Below are 20680 nucleotides of genomic sequence, written 5' to 3'. Positions count from 1 at the left end.
AGTTTGTTTTGAGCCATTTGAAAATTCAGCTTTAAATGTGTGCAATGAATGTCATCATTAAGAGTTCTAATATGAAAATAATCCTTTAAACAGAAGCAAAGATTGATAATTTTATTTTTTGTTTATAATTGTAACTCTATTATGGGATGGAAGAATGAAACATAATAATTTAAGAAAAAAAATATATTTCTTTAAGATATTCAGAATTATCAATATTTTCCCTCCCATGATTCATTGCAACATATCTAATTAATTTTTATGCAATACATATTACTGTTTCTCACATGTTAAAAAACAATGTTCACATTTTTTTTTTGCATGCTTTAGGTTTGTTATTGCTGTACAATATTTTGGGTTTATTTAAAACCCAGATCAGACCCAAAAGTGAAATTGACGATATCAGTTGAAAGCTTATAAACTACTCAATACAGAAATGCAAGCTTTATAGTTAGATTCACTATGTTCGAATTTGTTACTAATGCTGGATGTTTTTCGATAAATTGAAAACTATGCATTTTTGGAATGAATGTAATGGTATGAGCTATCAGAAAAACAGACGAGTGTTTTCATTTGCACCGATCCTTATATGGCCGCCATTTTGAATTTTCAAAATGGCAGCTTTGAAAGAGGTTGTCGGCAATATCTCAGCTTCTAAATAACCTAGAATCACAATTTTATTTGAATTAACAGAAGATTTGATAGTAAAAAGGTGTTTCTTAAAACAATCTCTTCGTTAATTTTTTTTTTAAAATGCAATGACTTTAACTTTAACTCTTGTGTGATTGTGATTTTATTGAAATATGGATCCATTATTACATTTATGGCTTAATTTGGCTCAAATTGAATTACAAATAATAACTCCTCATTATTTAAGACGTGTAAACATAATTATATCACGTTAAATAAGCAACATGTTATTCCAATGAAGACACTCTTTTAAGATATAACTTTTTTATTTAGGATGTTTTTGAAAATAATATTGACGATATATTGAGGTATTAAGATTGTATTGTCATGGTATGTTAAAATAATAACAAATCATTTGACATATAATGTAGGGTATCATTTTAAAGAGAATTATAAGATCTATTTATTGATATTAATAACACAGTAATCACTAAAACCCGAGGAGGGGTTATAGATCAAAGTCAGATTTCCAAACTTTTTGTAGGGGTTTAGATATTAAAACATTTAAAAGACACCCTTGTGTAACATTTCCCTTGCTGAAAGGTAAAGTTCTCATCAAATCATTTGCAACTTGAGCCTTATTTTGGGTCTGGTAATTTGTAGGAAAGACAGAAAATGACATTAAAATGATGTTTTCTCTTGAAAACTGTTCATTAGATTCCTTGACCTCAGAAATGGTGGTTAAGGTGCAAAAATTATTCTAGGTTATTCAGAAGCTGAGATATTGTTGAAAACCCGATTTTGGGCAGACATTTTGTAAAATCCAAGATGGCGGCCATAAAGGGACTGGTGCAAATGAAAACATTGTTTTTTCTGATTCCTAACGTTTCCAAAAATGTATAGTTTTCAATTTCTAAAAAAAATCTGTCAAAATCACTTAGTGAAATCTACTATTATTTCTTTTCACTGCTTTAAAGCTGAGTATTTTCCTTAAAGAATACATGTAACTCCAATTATAGGGCTTCCAAAATACGCTTTCTTGCATGTTTCACTGCGCCTTGGGCACTCTGCCGAGTGGATTTGGCGCATTACAAATCACATATATTATTATTATTATTATGTGCTTTCACCTGCCTCGAGACTGTGATGTCATGTTAGAAGCATTGTGATTCCATTGGTTTGTACATGGAAATAAATGTCAATTTTTCTGCTTTTCATATTCTAAATTCGATTTTTTTTTTTCAAATTGCAGAAAAAATGGCAATGAAAACTATTCAGTGCTCAAATGGATGGAAACCTACAACTCCTCACTAGGTTTTGGGGATTTTTGTTTTGCTCATATTGGGCCTAAATTGCTATGTCAGGAAAAGTTGCTACACAAATTTGAATGCAGATTGAATTGGAAAGCTGCGCCAATACATGTAAGCAGAAAATTAAATATGGTAAAAAGAATTTAAAAGCTTTAGATTTCGTTATATCAAGCTTGCAGGAATGATATTTATGACGTCACTCTGTGATAGAAGTGAAGAAATAAAAATACGGAATCTGAAAAAGCAGAAAAATCACCCATTTTGTCTCGCCTGCGTAGAAGAGCGAGACTATAGGCGCCGCTTTTCTGACAGCGACAGCGGCATCAACATCAAATCTTAACCCAAGGTTAAGTTTTTTAAATTTCATCATAACTTAAAAATATATGGTTTGGGTTCATGATACTTGGACATTAGGGTAATGAAGTATTACTTAATATCCTGCCCAAATTTCAGGTCACATAACCAAGGTCAAAGGTCATTTAGGGTCAATGAACTTTGGCCATGTTGGGGGTAGTTGTTGAATTATCATCATAATTTGGAAATGGATCTAGCTTGAAAAACTTGGACATCAGAGGAATCAAGTATCACTGAACATTCCATGCATGTTCCAGAACACATGACCAAGGTCAAAGGTTATTTAGGGTCAATGAACTTTGGCTATGTTGGGGGTATTTGTAACTTTTAATATTTATGGATCTAGTTTATAAAACTTGCACATATGAGTAATTATATATTACTGAAAATCCTGTGCAAGTTTCAAGTCACATGACTAAGGTCAAATCTCATTTAAGGTCAATGAACTTTGTCCATGTTGGGGGATAATCGTTGAATCGCCATCATAACTTTGAAAGTTTATGGAATGTGGACATACATGTAGGGGTAATCAAATATCAAAGGTCACCTTGCATAAGTCTTAGGTCACATGATCAAGCCTGAGTTTCAGTTCACATGACTAAGGTCAAATGTCATTTAGGGTCAATGAACTTAGACCATGTTGGGGGAATCAACATCAGAATCTTAGCTGAAGGTTAAGTTTTTGAAATGTCATCATAACTTAGAAAATATACTGTATGGACCTAGTTCATGAAACTTGGACATAAGGGTAATGAAGTATTACTGAACATCCTACCGAGTTTCAGATCACATGAACAAGGTCAAATGTAATTTAGGGTCATTGAACGTAGTATATTATTATATGAATTTTGTTTTTTGTGAATAGTTATTTTGTTTTCAAAGTCATCACTTCTGCTTTATACTGAATCGCGTACATGTAATGCATGCGAGACTACTTGCTTTATGTACCAACCTATGGATTCATAACACTTCTAACCTAATGTGGTCTTGAGGCCAGTGAAAGCAAGTATAAGACAGCCTATTTTCAAAGCCTGATAATTGGAGGTATTCTTAAGCACAATGCTCAGCTGGTATAAAGCTGTGAAAATGCATAAAGCTTGCATTTTCTGTGTTAAGTAGTTTATAAGCTTTCAAAAGGTATATGATTGTCAATTTCACTTTTGGGTCTGGTCTGAGTCTTTAGATTAATTTGCTTTTGCATGAAAATTAAATTTGTTTGTTTCTTTAAAATGATTTTGAATATCAATTTCCTTATTTGTTAGATTGCATGTTGCATGAAGCTTTCTATTAACATTAATTTTACTTTTTGAAAAAATGGAAACAACTTTGCACTATGACTTAAAAAACACGTGAAATTACTTAGATAATTAAACTTTTTAGAAAGGCCGCTTTACAAACTTGAAAGCTTTTGTGTGTTGCTACATTTGCAAGTCATACATTGACATTTTCAATAGCTTATTATTATATCAAATAATTGTCAGTGTACAAAAATGTTATTTTCAGATTTAGGTGGAATATAATATGCTATAAATAAACCTGTTGGAAAACGTTTGAAGAAAAAAAAGTCTCTTTTACATGTAGATTTCAAAACTTTAAAATATTTCATTCTGCTACATATATATTGTGTAAAATATCGAGCTAGTCTCACCTTTGTAGGTAACCATGAAGATGGTAATTCTTTTAAAGTAAACAAAAATCAAAATTGCTATTAAAGAAGTAAATTTGTTACTTTACAGACTAGTGATTGTTTCATTTTTAAATTGAAAATCAGCAAAAGCAAAATCATGACTTGTATAATTTTCTTTATTGTCTATTCCTTATCATTTACTTCTCATTAAAATTATTGTGAATATGATATTTCTACCATCCAGTGCTCAAATCAAATGAAAATTTTATGAATGTATGAATTTTTTAATGCTCAATGTACATTTGTCAAAAAAGGAAATTCATTGAAATTTTGTTTGATCATAAATAAAAATTTTAAAACAATTTCATAATTTTCAATTGAAATTGAAAAGAAGAGATTTATACCGGGGGGGGGGGGGGGGGGGCACTCACATACATCAGTGGTACGGGAACATGCCTCTTTGGTGACCCCCTTTGTCAGACCTTGATTGATCTGTATACTGTGAATGACAGTTCAGAAACCACCCGCCCTCCTGCTCACAAGACCCCTGTTATGAAATAGCATGGTAAAGCTAGCGGCACGTACAGCTTATCAGATCCCTTCACTCTGTATCATGCGCAGCTAGCACCATGTACATGTATATGCACAGCGCTAGCGCATAGCACGCACCTTACCTACAGTATAGTACAGTACAGTAATGTGATCCTGTTCGGTAGACCCTGTTTTTTAACTGCCCCATATTTTCTCCTTGTAGTCAGTTACTTAGACCCCTATTTCTGCGTTTCATAAGGCAGACCCCCATCAAAATATAATTTGAGTGCCCCCCCCCCTCGGGATTTATGTTGGCTGGAATGGACATTGCAATTTAATGCTTTACATGTATGTTATAAGGTATTTTTGACAAGTGTCCCATTTGATGTTTTAATTCTAGGCTAATCATTTTGTTAACTGTTTAGCAGTTTGTAGTATAAATAGATATTTTGTTTTTTCTGTCTATCTGTCATCTTTAAAAAAAAAAATGCATCCTTCATCTGTCTTGCACGCTGCATCTTCACTCCATGGTGGGTTGAAAGCAGACCATGCAACAGCTCATGTTCTATGCTGTACCTGTGGTAGTAACCTGTATCTTTGCCTACATCATTGCTGGCTCTATGTTGAGTGTGTATGAGGTAAAACACAAACAAGTGTAATGACTGCTCACACTCCCTCTGTCTCTCAGCCTCTTCTAAACAGATAATACAACTAGTCAAACAGCAGTTTGAGATATTTAATTCTGAAGGAATTTTTTTTGAAAGTCAAAAAAAAAAGACTAGAAAAATATGTAAAAAAAATAATTGTCATAATCTATTTCATATTTTTAAGGATTGATTTTAAATGGAAGGTGAAATATTAATTGTGAACATATTCTGAAAAAAGTGACTGCACAATTTTACAAAATATATTGTATTTCTATTTTAAAAAGGATTGATTGATTAAGTAAGAAATACTGGTTCTGAATATTTTCACATCTCTGCAATTGCACATAAACTGTAGGTTGAATTTGATTCATTCCCTTTTTATGTTAATTCTGTTTATCTTTTTGGATCTGGTCAGAGACAGGGAAGTGTGTGTAGCTACATGTATAGGTAATCATTATGCAGCATGGGTAAATGGCATCCTGTCAATTAGAACATTATCTGACAGATATTACTTTTTACTTCAGATATGGGATGCCTTTTTATCCAAATTGCATAAAGTCATGCCATCTTACAAGAACTTTCTCAAGCATGTCGTCTCCTTGGCATTATGCCTGCATGTGCACAAAACGACCACAAATGAGCATATATTTCATTGATGTTTGATCAACAAATTTTATTCTGCTCCCCCTTCCTCCCCTCCCCCCCCCCCCACATCTATCATAGACGAACGAGAGTCTGCTCTTCTATGCCATTGCGGCATTGATAGTTGGAATATTTTCATACTTTATAGCAAGCAGCTTTTTTCTTGTTTATGAGGTGAGTAGATTGTCTTTGCAAACGATGCTGAAGACTGAAGTAAAAATACTCAGAAGTTTCTGAGATGGAATGTTAAAAATATTCCAAAAATAAATTTTGTCAGATGATATCTATAATACAGTAGCACAAGTAGAGAAAGGGGCTGTTCTATTGTAAAAAAATTCTAAAAGGAGTTAAGCTGGTTCTAAGCATGAGGAAAAGGAATAATAGATGATAAGATAACCAGTCAGTACTAGAGTTATATTATACTGTACTCATGAATAGTTACTGTCACATATTGCTGTCTGAATCTGGCAGTCTGTGGCACTTTAATTCTTTTACCTTTATTTCTTTGGAGGTAAACTTCCTGTTCTGACCCTGCACTCTCATTACTCACTTCTTACGCCAAAGACATCACTTACTCTTACATTCTCCCAAATAATGAAGGTATTTTAGATTTCATCTCATAAAATGGGATTCTTCTGTTTTTCGAATACATACAGGTAAACTATGGGAATATCCCTTAATTAGGATAATTACTTGGGTGAAATTTCAAGTGGACAAAGTCCATCTTTGAGTGTGGAAAAGTTTGCTCGGAGGAAAACATTTGTGGCTTACCTGGCGGAGTCCCTTGTTGACCAGTTGTAGGAAATGCATATATATACAAAAATTCTTCCCATCCCCCCTACCCGATCTATCCATAGTAGGTTTGACTTGCTAATCCAGGTCAAGATAGCACATGTTGCTCAATAGATGTCTGATATTCTTATGAATTACAGCACTTTTTATCATGCAATTTATATTAGTAGATTATTTGCTCCAGCAGGGAATAATTTTGCTTTACGAATTTGAATAGCATTTTTGGTCATAAGATAAAAGCTCTCAACTAATTAATGTACAGTCCTTTGAAAAATATGCTCTACAAAAGACTTGATGCATAGCAGTCTTTCAAAAAATGTGGAGCAAATTGTGATGCGATACCAGGAAAATTGTTCCCTGTCCGGTAAAGTAATATTGCTTGTAATGAAATGAGAATATCCGCTTCTATTTCAAAACAAATTTGTATAATTTCAAAACTTCACTTAATATCTCTAGCATTGAGAAATTTAATGGCAGTTGTAAAGGAATTTTATACATTTTCAAAATTTAATATTTAATGCGGATAAGGTCCATTTATTGAATATGAGTGGGAGACAATAAAGAAGAATAGGGAGTAAAATTGAGGAGATATAAAAAATAAAAGTTTTAAATGAAAGTGCATGTGGTAAAGTAATTATTTTGTTTATCTTTTAGATGGCTGTGGATACCCTATTGCTCTGTTTTTGTGAGGATGCTCGCATCAACGATGGCTCCCCTGACAAACCATACTTTATGGATAGAGATCTTATGGTGAGCAAACATTTTCTGAGCAAAACACTGTCTAGTAGTCCAGGGGCCCGTTGCAGAAAGAGTTGCAATCAATCGCAACTCTAAAAATCACATGCAACTTGATTTTCAACTAATCAACAGCGCGCATTTGGGACTTGCGATTGATTTTTTGACTTGCGTTTAAACGCAACTCTTTCTGCAACGGACCCCAGAGGTCATTGGTTCAAATCTCATCCGGTCTACATGTGATTTTTTTCACAGCAGCCGAGCACTACTTCACACAGCAGTGTTACCCTTGGTGATATCATTGAAGACAAAATGAATATCTTATTGTCTATATCACCCAACAAATTAATTATTCCAAAGAAAAACATATGTTTGGTATCAAACAAAAGCATACATGATGGTGAAATCAGAAATGAGTAATAAAAAGTATTTGCATTATGTATTTCTGGGAATTCGTGTTCATAGTAATGTTTGAAAAACATCGGTCAGTAGCTTACATAAAAAGGAAAGTGTCTTTTATTTGATTACAGGTGTATCAGAACTTCAAGGTATATGCATTTAGTTAATTTTAAGTTACATGTAGATTTTGATTCATATAAATAAGCATCATAAAGTTATCATGCTTTGAAAAAAACATGCATGCATAAAAGTGGCTGCTGTTACATGTACCTACTCGTGGAACCATACATAACGTTTGACCCTTCAAACCATAGTGTTGACACCAAAATTATTTCTTACAGGTGGATATTGTATGAAATATTACAATTTTTAAGTGATGGAAGTCATTTTAGATGCCATTTTGGAACTTAAGACATTGATTTTTAGGAAAAATATACAATATACATATACAACTGCATATCATTGAAACCATACCCAAACTTATTTTTGATCCTTGAAACCACTGTGTAGACACTAAAACCATATCTCTCAGATGGATTTTTGTCTCGCCTGCATAACATATTGAGACACTGGGTGCCGCTTGTCCGACAGCATCATCAACATTGAAATCTTAACCTAAGGTTAAGTTTTTGAAATGTCACCAAAACTTAGAAAGTGTAGGAACTTGTTCAGGAAACTTGGACATAAGGGTAATCAAGTATTATTGAACATCCTACCTGAGTTTCAGGTCACATGACCAAGGTCAAAGGTCGTTTAGAATCAATGAATTTAGATTATGTTGGAAAAATCAAAGAGAAATCTTAACTAAGGTCAATTTTTTGAAATGTCAAAACTTTGAGAGTATATTGATGTAGTTCATGAAACTTGGATATATGTTTCAGGTCACATGTATAGCAAAATTAGATTTTATGCATAAATATGCTCATATAGGCTCATTTTATTTGGTGTGTATGACACTAGCATAGATCCCAGGAAGCCTATTGATTTTGAGGTCAAAAGGTCATAGGTCAAGGTCACAGTGACATGTTTTCATCTTACCCTTCTGAAGTCCTTGTAAATGCGATAACTTTCGTTTAACTTAATCTAGGCTCATGTAATTGGTTTGTATGATACGAGCATGGACCCCAGAAAGCCTATTGTATTGCATGAAACTTGGACATTTAAGGGTAATCATTCTGCATAAGTTTCAGGTCACATGATCAATGTCAAAGGTTGTTCAGGGTCAATGAACTTAGTATTTTATTATCATATGAAAGGTGTTTTCTGTGAATAGTTTATTCATCTTAGTTGTTTTCAAAGTCAGCACTGCTGCTACATGTACATGTACAGTATATTGAATCATGTAATGCAGGCGAGACTGCCTGAGGCATTCCATATATTATTTTATGCAATTTGTTTTCATTATCTAGGAATTTGTGAGTAACAGTACTGATACTATCGATGGCTTGGAGAACAAAAAACGAGTAAGGGTGCCTACTGAAGAGCAACCAGAAACACATTCTAAACCCCCACCGGTAAGTCATAATTCTGGTCTGAACTCGTTTAAACAAGAATAATCAAACACCATTCCTCTTTCAGTTCACTCAAACTTTTACTGTTGCTTCGAAACTAATATATAGATAACTGTCATCACCTATTAATTCCAAGAAACTTTTAACAAGTTTATTAAGACTGTATCATATGAAAATACAACTTTATATCAGGTGAACGCTGGGTACAGGTATATGCGACAAACACCAAAAGTTTACTTTTTTCTTTCTTTCTGTAACTTAATGACCAATGCCAAAGTTCATTTAGGGTCAATGAACTTTGGCCATGTTGGGGTATTTGTTGAATTGCCATCATAACTTTAAAAGTTTATGGATCTAGTTCATGAGACTTGGACATAAGAGTAATCAAGGATCACTGAACATCCCTTGTGAGTTTCAGATCACATGATTACAGTCAGAGGTCATTTAAGGTCAATGAACTTTGGCAATGTTGGGGGTAATTGTTGAATTGCCTAACTTTTAAAGTTTATGGATATATACATTGTAGTTCATGAAATGTGGACATAGGGGTAATCAAGTTATCACTGATCATCTTGCACAAATGTCATTTAGGGTAAATGAACGCAGTATTAAATTGTTTAATGAATGGTGTTTTTTGTGAATAATTATTTCATTGTCAGCACTGCTGCTATATTGTTACGCCTAATGCAGGCGATACTGCTAGAGGCGCCCCACTTGTTCTGAATAGGAGAAACATAATAAAGAGGATTCATTTTATAACTTGAGTTCATTGGACTATGTTGTAGTTGTCAGTCATTGTCATATCTCACAGTGATTAGGAGGGGAAGTTCACCCTGGTAAAAAGTTAGTTTCCATAAAAGTAGAAATTAGAGAAATGTATTTGTGAAGGTTTGATGAAAATCCTTCAAAGAACAAGAGAGTTAAGAATGTTTGACATTATGGTGTTTTATATGAGCAGCTCCTCCATGTGTGGTGTGATATAACTTCCCCAAAATGACATAACTTTCTTAGTCTTTGATGGATTTTTCTTAATTTTTTATACGCCCGTCCTACGGGATGTATCATGGTCCGTCCAATAACTTTTCATTGGATAACTTCAGTTTAACTTAACCTCGGCTCGTACAATTTGATGTGTATGATACTTGCATTTAACCTAGGAAGCCTATCGATTTTGAGGTCCACCCTTCTGCAGTCCTTGTAAATGCGATAACTTTGACCACTTATTTTACATGTTAAGTAATTGGATGTTAGAGAGCAGATTATATCCTGAAATTTTCAGCCCACTCCATGCTTGCAAAGGTGTATATAAACTCAAACTACATGTAATTATATAAATATATGTATGCAGAGAATCCAGCAGATTTATTGAGATCATATCCTTCACACCATAACAAGTTTTGGGCACATAGATTAATATGATCTAGAAGTGAAATTGAATTAGTTCTCTGTTGCATCCACTTTGGGAAATGACCCAAATTTAAAGCACAAAATTTTATTAAATTGATTTCCTAGTTAGATTAATTGTTACATGTAGTGATTAAAGAAGTGTCATTTGGCCATCTTGTTTTTGTATGAATTTATTCTTGAGTATAGTCTGTTCCTTCTGATGCTGAAGATCAACCTGATTCTGCTCAACCAGCTGTAAGTCTTCTTTTGTCTATCCCTTTCCTCTCTTCCTGACTATATCTGTTTGTGTCTGTACCTTGCACACTCACCTTTCTCTCTCCCTCTCTTGTTCTTTCTGTCTCAATCGCTCTCTCTGTATCTCTCTCCCTCCCTTTCTTTTTGGCTCCTATCTTTCATTTATGCTTCTCCATTTTTATACGCCCCTCGTATGGTATCACGCACGGTGTCTGTCTGTCTGTCTGTCTGTCCGTCCATTCGTTTTCTTTTCCTTGTAAATGCTATAACTTCAGTTTGACTTAACCTAGGCTCATATAATTTGGTGTGTATGATACTAGCACAATTCCCAGGAAGCCTATTGATTTTGAGGTAAAAAAGTTAAAGGTCAAGGTCACAGTAAAGGCCACTGCACACCTTACGACCCGACTACCATGCTTTCTGCGATTCGCGCATGCGCTTTTTGCTTTTTGCCATAGCAACTGAAAAAATGCGCTTACTACTGCATACGCACGTTATTTATCAAATACGCATCATGCAACTCTTCTGTCTGATTGGCTGGAAGTTGGATTAAGCTTGCGATCCAGTCATAAGGATTCGACATGTCAAATCCTTACGATTTTCCTTGCGACTTGTCTCTGACCGGTCTGCGACTCTCAAGCTGACAAGAGCTGTGACGTCACATCTCCCCTCACTCAGTCGCAAGCCAGTCGGAGACCAGTCGGGTCGTAAGGTGTGCGGTGGCCTTAACATGTTTTCATCTTACCCTTCTGCAGTCCTTGTAAATGCGATAACTTCAGTTTGGTGTGTTTGATACTAGCATTGGTCCCAAGAAGCCTATCCATTTTGAAGTTCAAAGGTCAATGTCACAGTGACTTGCTTTCATTTTACCTTTCTGAAGTCCTTGTAAATGTGATAACTTTGGTTTAACTTATCCTAGGCTCATATAATTTGGTGTGTATGATACTAGCATGGATCCCAGGAAGCCTATCGATTTTGAGGTCAAAGGTCAAGGTCACAGTGATGTGTTTTCATATTTCCCTTCTGTAGCCCTTGTAAATGCGATAACTTTGGTTTAACTTATCCTAGGCTCATATAATTTGGTGTGTATGATACTAGCATGGATCCCAGGAAACCTTTTGATTTTGAGGTCAAAGGTCAAGGTCACAGTGATGTGTTTTCATATTTCCCTTCTGAAGTCCCTGTAAACGTGAGATCGGTTACTTAAGTTTAACTTAACCTAGGTTTATATAATTTGGTGAGTATGATACTAGCATGGATCCCAGGAAGCCTATTGATTTTGAGGTCTAAGGGTCAAGGTTATGGTGACATGTTTTCATCTTACCCTTCTGAAGTCCTTGTAAGCGCGATAACTTCAGGTGTGTATGATACTAGCATGGATCCCAGGAAGCCTATTGATTTTGAGGTCAAAAGGTCAAGTTCATAGTGACATGCTTTCATCTTACCCTTCTGAAGTCCTTGTAAACGTGATAACTTCAGTTTAACTAAATCTAGGCTCATATAATTTGGTGTGTGTGATACTAGCATGGATCCCAGGAAGCCCATTGATTTTTAGGTCAAAGGTTAAGTCGCCACCTTCCACTTTTCTAGCTTGACCAATAACTCCATTTTCTGGGTTACAGGCGGACGTATTATGTACTCACCTTTATAGCGGCACTCTTGTTTGTTATCGTTCCTTGTCTTCTAACTTCCCTCTCTCCCTCCAGGGTTCTTTTCCACTTTAATAACCTTTTACCCTTTCTTGTCTTACATATGATTCTTTGTGCCATATCATTTCCATTCCTGTTATACAATCTCATCATTCTTCTATCACCCTTCCTCCCCCCTTCTAATCCCATCTCATCATTCTTCTATCACCCTCCCTCCCCCTTCTAATCCTATCTCATCATTCTTCTATCACCCTTCCTCCCCATTTCTAATCCAATCTCATCATTCTTCTATCACCCTTCCTCCTCCCCTCTAATCCCATCTCATCATTCTTCGATCACCCCCCTTTAATCCCATCTCATCATTCTATCACCCTTCCTCCTCCCCCTCTAATCCCATCTCATTCTTCTATTACCCTTCCTCCTCCCCCTCTAATCTCATCTCATCATTCTTCTATCACCCTTCCTCCTCCCCTCTAATCCCATCTCATCATTCTTCTATCACCCTTCCTCCTCCCCTCTAATCCCATCTCATCATTCTTCTATCACCCTTCCTCCTCCCCTCTAATCCCATCTCATCATTCTATCACCCTTCCCCCCTTAAATCCCATCTCATCATTCTTCTTTCACCCTCCCCCTCCCCCTCTAATCCCATCTCATCATTCTTCTATCACCCTTCCTCTCCCCTTCTAATCCCATCTCATCATTCTTCTATCATCCTTCCTCCCTCCTTCTAATCCCATCTCATCATTCTTCTATCACCCTTCCTCCCCCCTCTAATCCCATCTCATCATTCTTCTATCACCCTTCCTCCTCCCCCTCTAATCCCATCTAATCATTCTTCTATCACCCTTCCTCTTCCCCTCTAATCCCATCTCATCATTCTTATATCACCCTTCCTCCTCCCCTCTAATCCCATCTCCTCATTCTTCTATCACCCTTCCTCCTCCCCTCTAATCCCATCTCCTCATTCTTCTATCACCCTTCCTCCTCTCCTCTAATCTAATATCATCATTCTTCTATCACCCTTCCTCCTTCCCTTCTAATCCCATCTCATCATTCTTCTATCACCCTTCCTCCTCCCCCTCAAATCCCATCTCATCATTCTTCTATCACCCTTCCTCCTCCCCCTCTAATCTCATCCCATCATTCTTCTATCACCCCTCCCCCCTCTAATCCCATCTCATCATTCTTCTATCACCGTTCCCCCCTTAATCCCATCTCATCATTCTTCTTTCACCCTCCCCCTCTAATCCCATCTCATTCTTCTATCACCCTTCCTCTCCCCTTCTAATCCCATCTCATCATTCTTCTATCACCCTTCCTCCCCCTTCTAATCCCATCTCATCATTCTTCTATCACCCTTCCTCCTCCCCTCTAATCCCATCTCATCATTCTTCTGTCACCCTCCCCCCCCCTTTAATCCCATCTCATCATTCTTCTTTCACCCTCCCCCCTCCCCCTCTAATCCCATCTCATCATTCTTCTATCACCCTTCTTCCCCTTCTAATCCCATCTCATCATTCTTCTATCACCCTTCCTCCTCCCCCTCTAATCCCATCTCATCATTCTTCTATCACCCTTCCTCCTCCTCCTCTTAATCCCTTCTCATCATTCTTCTATCACCCTTCCTTCTCCTCCTCTAATTCCTTCTCATCATTCTTCTATCACCCTCCTCCTCTCCTCTAATCCCATCTCATCATTCTTTTATCACCCTTCCTCCTTCTTCTCTAATCTCATATCATGCCTCCTCTGTCCCCCTTTTCTCTCCTTTGTAAAATGTGCATTGATGATGCAAGATCATAATTAACTTTTCTTTTTTTTCATTTGATAATCATACTTCGATAATAGGTTATTTTTATGGTGATAGTAATTCCCATGCTTGAGTAGATTACTATTTTAGCACTTATTTTTATATGGTGACCAGTGATTTACTTGATATATTCATTCACTCTTTAATTTCAGTATTGTGCTCACTAATCTGTTATAATCATTTGTATAAAATTTGCCGTAAGTTTAATTAAGTATTACTGAGCATCCTGCTAGAGTTTCCAGTCACATGACCAAGGTCAAAGGTCATTTAGGGTCAATGAACTTACATGTAGACTACCTCCATGGGAGAATCAACATCAAAATCTTAACCTAAGGTTAAGCTTTTGAAATGTCAACATAACTTAGAAAGTATATGGACCTGGTTCATGAAACTTTAACATAAGTTTAATCAAGTATTACTGAATATTCTGCCTGAGTTTCAGATCACATGACCAAGGTCAAAGTTCATGTAGGGTCAATGAACATTCGCCATGTTGGTGGTATTTGTTGAATTGCCATCATAACTTTAAATAGTTTGTGGAGCGAAGTTAGTTTATGAAACTGTAACATAAGAGTAATCAAGTATCCTGTGTAAGTTCAGGTTACATGACCTATGTCAAAGGTCATAGTGTATGAAACTTGGACGTAAGATTTATCAAGCATTCGTGAACATCGTGCATCAGTTTCAGTTCATATTGCATGTACCAAAGTCAATGAACTTTGGCCATATTTAGGGTATCTGTGGAATTGCTATCATAATTTTAAAAGTTTATGGATAAAGTTCATGAAACGTGGACATAGGGGTAATTAAGTATCTGATCATCTTGCACAAGTCTTAGGTCACATGATCAAGGTCAAAATTAATGTCATATAGGGTCAATGTACATAGTATTTTATTATATAAATGGTGGTTTTTGTGAATACATGTACATGTAATCTTGTTTTCAAAACTATATTGAATTACAAATTATTTAATTGATAATGTAGACGTGACTGCTAGAGGTGCTCCACTTGCTATAGTTTGAATGTATGAGAGCAGCAATGTTTCCTCCTTTACTGAACTATGACTTAATTATTATTTTTTTCCATTCTAACCAATTACTTACTTGGTATGTGCTCTGCCATTCGCTTGGAAATAATCGTTGTAAGCCTTCACCTACACATGTTTTGTTTTCATTTAAACTAACTCATCTTTTCATACATGCCATATATAAACCAGACTGAATCACTTACATCACCGGAGCCTGCACAGCCCACCCAATCAGATAATATTGAAATTGAGGTGTAAGTCTTTCTTATTTGTGCAGTTGTTGATGTGTTTTGCATGAATTAAAGATAGACCATGAAATTAATTTACAGCTATTCTCATCATTTTGAATTAGATGGGGATATTAGTGAATATATTTTTGTGGTATTTTTATCCCTATGAATCACCTACAGTGAAGTACTGTATATCAACTCACAAACTTTATAAACATAAACAAACATATCTGTGTGTACATGTACTGCATTGTATGTTATATAATAGCAATTTTTTCTGCACATTACTTTCATTATCTCATTAACAATTTTACTTTGCCTTTCTGCCTATCAGAAAATAAGACAAATTATTGATGCACACATTTATTTTTTTTAGATAGTATGTGATCTCTACTCTTTGATAAAATTCTAATTGTTTTTATTTCTTTTTTTAAAGTAGACATCCGAAGAATTAAATGTATTTTATAATGATTATTGAATTTCATCATTGTAAAGGGAAGAATTACTGATCACATATATAACTTTCCTTTTTAAAATAGTGAATGAGGCTAGCAGATATCAGCCCTCATTAATTATATATTTTGCAAACAAAAGTTTTGTGGAGATTTAAACAAAAAGTGAAGCTCAGGAGACTGCAAAATAATATTGAATTGGTCAGTAAATCTCAGTTTGAGCGAGAGATTGTAGAGGACACTGGTATGGCATGACCACCACTCCATCAAGTCACAGGACACATTGATATATTGCTGTACACAAGCGTGACCAAGAAACGTGTTAAAAGGGGTGTTTTTTTCTTCAGTTTTTGACGAGGGCCCCGCGTGAACCCGTTAAGGGAATCAAAAACACAGATTTTCAAGAAAGAGGGTGATTTTGAAAGACTAGTCAATGGTCAATCATGGGGTCATACGTATTTAGGGTATTTTTTTCCAAAGCTTTTTTTGAAGACTAGCCAAATGTGTTAAGGGTATGTTTTTCCCCCGGTGTCATATTCTGGCGACAACTTGTTTAGGGGCCAAAATGTGTAAATAAAGCCCGGAAAAAACTGGTTTAGGGGGTTATTTTGCACACAGAGAAAAAACTCTGGGATTGAACATTGAAAATATTTTCATATCATACATGTATTAATTGTCACTAGTTGGGAGATTAGTACAGGACAGATGGGTGTGATATTGCATTGATTGTTCATGTAGGTTAGAAATGTCGAATTGGTGGAAGACAGGTACATATCACTAATTATATTAATTTTCCTCTTTTTGTTTTCTGTGTAGTCCTGAGGGAGACAGAGGAGGAACCTCTCCAGCTGAGGTATAATGACTGTCCATTACAAACTGCCTTCAACAAGCCGCTCAACTTTCTTGTTTTCATCACCCATGTTTCCTTATCTTCTGTTCCTTTTATGGATTTGATTTTATGATTTTTTGTCATTTCTTTGAGTTTAAAACTAAATTTTGAAATACTGTAATGTTTTGAGAAACAGGGGTGATTCACCAACAGCTAAAATCAATGGTTGCAAGATGAAGACCAATCAGATATTTGATTTTATCTCACTTCAAAGTCGATTTAATTTGTTGGTGAATTACCCCCAGTTATACATTTACAGTGTACTAATTAATACAGTGTGCCCCCCCCCCCAACAAAAAAAAAATGAGATTGGTCAATCATATATCATAACTTAATAATAAGTACGATAGACAAATGACCTATCATTGTAAGCTTAGAGTCTCCTATTTCAGCTGGTATAACACAGAAGATTCCTCATTCATACATGAAAGAGTAAAAACAATTTGAAGAGAGGATACCAAAAAAGTCACTTGGTGGGCAGTATGTGTGTTTAAAAAAAAATCACATTTTGAAAAGTTCAATATCTGCTCTTTAATTTGATACCTCAATCACAGAAAATGGTCCAGAAATAACAGTTCTGTTTCTTCGAAATAAGACTTGAAGTCTAGACAGATAACTCAACACTCCGTTTTGTTGATGATCAACCACACATAAAGCCTTCATAATTGTGCGATCGATTTGGTGGGAAACCGGAAAAAACATTTAATGGAATTATGAAAATACAAGCATTGTTTCAAAGAAACAGAACTTTGTTATTTCTTGACCATTTTTTAAATTGAGGTATCAAATCAAAGAGCAGATATTATATTCTACTTTTCAGATGTGATTTCCTTTTTGAAACTCAGATACCACCTGCCAAGTATACTGTTTGGTATCCTTTCTTCGAATTTTTTTGCTCACTCATATATGAATGAGAATCTTCTATGTTATACCAACTGAAAGAGGAGACAATGATAGGTAATTTGCCTATTGTATTCGTGATTAAGTAATGATAAATCATCAATAAATATCATATTTGTTTTGTATTGGATGCACTGTATATTATTGAAGACAAAGAATGGAATTACTATGGTAGATGTTAGTATGAATTTAAAACTAAACTTTAATATGAATACTTTACAATGAAGGCAGATATGCCTGGGTGATATATGAGAACCATATTGAATTTGAAATTCTTTTAACTACTAGGACATGTATAATATCGATTTGTTAAATTTTTTCCATGTCATGTGCTGACAGATATGGTAGAATGAATATTGCAATCAGCATCAGTTGAGACTGTTGCATGTTTTCCTCCAAAATAATGATTCACATGTGTGTCTACCTATTTCTATTGCTATGGCTTCGATAACTATTTTTAACTACATAACTGTAATACTATGCCTCTTTGAAAATACCTATGGCCACTTAAACTCCCCCTTTATATATTTTGGGGGAGTTATCATTATTTATGTAATTCTCCCCAATTCTATTTGTAGGCCTACATGCTGAATGCTGATATACATGTAGATCATGAGTGAGTGAACTGAATCTGTGTTCATATATTTCCTCTATGCAGCGTCAGAAATGATAAAGAGACTTAAGTACTTTCTTTTTTGGTAGTTTACAGGGATGTTGTGATCATTGTGTACATACACTGTATACAATTCCAGAATTTGAATGATATTATCCAATGCATGAATTAGATTTTCTGGAGCTTACAAGTTTTGCTGTTTTCGGAAGTGGAGACAAGTGATGATTAAATACATGTATGTAAAATTCAGTTTTTGTATCTTAAAACAGTATTCATTATTGTTTATGATACTAAAAATATAGAAGCTTATATTCTAATAATTTCTATGATATTGAAGATGCATAGAAATAAAGAATGCACCAATAACTCAGTGCACTGAAATCTCAAAATAACTGATAACAAAAACAAAACAAAACATGAAAATGAGTTGCTAAAAGGAGACTAGATACTGGATCTCTGCAAGTTTAGGACCAGGGCCCCATTTTATAAAAAGTTGCTTCTAAAGCAACTCTTACTGGAATGTCGACTTCCATTGGAAGAGCCAATCAGGAAGTATTCCTCTTTTTTGTTTTTGTTTTTTGTTGGTTTTTTTTTGCACATTGTGTATTGAATAATGATTATTTCAAGTTGTTACAGCAATTTATATTTAGGATAAAAGTTGTTATTCTTTGTGTGTAAACTGCCTATTTTGTTGTATTTTGAAGAAGAAAAATCATATTCTGAAACTAAAAGACAAAGTTTGTATACTAAGTATTCATTATTTTTATTGCTTTAATAAAAAGAAGCGTATTTATCAGCACAATGTACATGTATGTTTGTAGACCATAGAGGCTTGATAAACTTCATAGCATGTATTTTATCCCATTAATCTATTTAAAAAAAAACTCGTAATGTCATGTTTAACTTCTTGATGTACATATTGTATCCATGTTACATGAATAGTCGTTCATTTGTCTAATAATGCAATTGACCCAGTCTCAGAAATGGAAATTAGAGGGAAAATGTGTGCATCTTGCCTTTTGTACAAGAGCAGACCAGTTCCGTGCTTGCACATACGTACCATGTATGATATCAGTCTTGCCTGTAAATAGGAGGGGATCATCACTCTGACATTTGAAACGATATGTTAAAAAACCTCAAACTCCCAATGTTGAATTTTCACCTAAACAATGTTACCTATAAACAACAATACATAATTACACATTTTAGCTGAATAATAGAGAAGATTTGATTTCCTTTTAAGTCTTGAAAGTCTGCCTTGTTGTGAGTTGGTGATGTCTCTCTCTGATTTTGTATAACACATTTCATATTATGATTGTTGTAATTATTTCATATGAAATTATCTGCATGTAATATATTTGCGTATAGATTTTTTGACTGATGCTACATGTATTTGGTTGTTAGATTGTTCTATCAATGTTATTTACCGTACTGCAAATCTGTTTTATAGTAGCTTTTGCATAGAGCCACTTGTACCGCATAGAAATGATAGAAATTCACAGTGAATCCCCAAAAAGCCAAACTGAGTGATGATTATCAACGATATATCATAACCTAATCAAACATACAAATGCAGAGTGGCCAACTATATGTATAGTACTGATTTTAAATAGTTAGTACTGAACAATACTGATGGTTTCATGCAAAATACTGATTTCTAAAGTTTTGGTTTTATGTGTTGTCCTATGGTATTTCCTAATAAAGATACTGATTTTCAGCTTTTATATTGCTGACATGTTCTTATCATATAGCACCTCTTTCATCAAGTACATGACTCACCTTTCATGTGTGAGTGAGCAAAAGCAATTTGATCATGAACAGATCGATACCAAAGGGACTCATGTGTTCAAGAAATCTGCATTTTTTTTACCTCTTTGTAATTTCAGCAATAATAAAAGCTCTTTGATTGTTTCAAAGAATTTGCAAAAGTTTGACTTTGGTAAATAAGTTGCGAGTTAATTTAAATTTTATTTCTTGAATAATTAATCTGAATAATGGCAGTTTTGCTAAGATTAAGAGAATAGGTTCATCAGCTTCAACAATATGTAAAATAATAAAATGTTAAACAATGGGTTAACACCAGGGACTATGCAGATTATATGTATTACTGCACTCAGTTCAACATATAAACTGGGAAATGTACATGTACAATAATATATGCTCACAAAGGGGCACTGAAAGTATGGTTGTTGCCATGATCGAGTGTCCTTTGCCAAGAGCATGCATGTATTCATTTTTTTCTTGTACATTTAGGCCTACATTTAACCTTTCTCAGTGTACAGGCTGAATGAA

General features: G+C 34.8%; 1 protein-coding gene across 1 annotated transcript in view; it reads left to right on the top strand.

The window, feature by feature from the left end:
* The window catches only part of LOC129270678 (choline transporter-like protein 1), a 31753-nt gene extending 11643 nt beyond the window's left edge, over window positions 1-20110 (top strand). The window contains exons 7-12 of the mRNA XM_054907986.2: window positions 5820-5912; window positions 7185-7280; window positions 9074-9178; window positions 10769-10816; window positions 15494-15558; window positions 16803-20110. Coding sequence (XP_054763961.2) covers window positions 5820-5912; window positions 7185-7280; window positions 9074-9178; window positions 10769-10816; window positions 15494-15558; window positions 16803-16845 — 450 coding nt within the window. The 3' untranslated portion in view covers window positions 16846-20110. The remainder of the gene's footprint in view (window positions 1-5819; window positions 5913-7184; window positions 7281-9073; window positions 9179-10768; window positions 10817-15493; window positions 15559-16802) is intronic.
* The last annotated feature ends 570 nt before the right edge of the window (window positions 20111-20680 follow it).

Source organism: Lytechinus pictus, chromosome 11 (genome assembly GCF_037042905.1).
Source record: "Lytechinus pictus isolate F3 Inbred chromosome 11, Lp3.0, whole genome shotgun sequence".
Lineage (NCBI taxonomy): Eukaryota > Metazoa > Echinodermata > Echinoidea > Temnopleuroida > Toxopneustidae > Lytechinus > Lytechinus pictus.
Note: the sequence above shows the minus strand (reverse complement) of the source record. Positions and strands in the feature narration are given on the sequence as shown.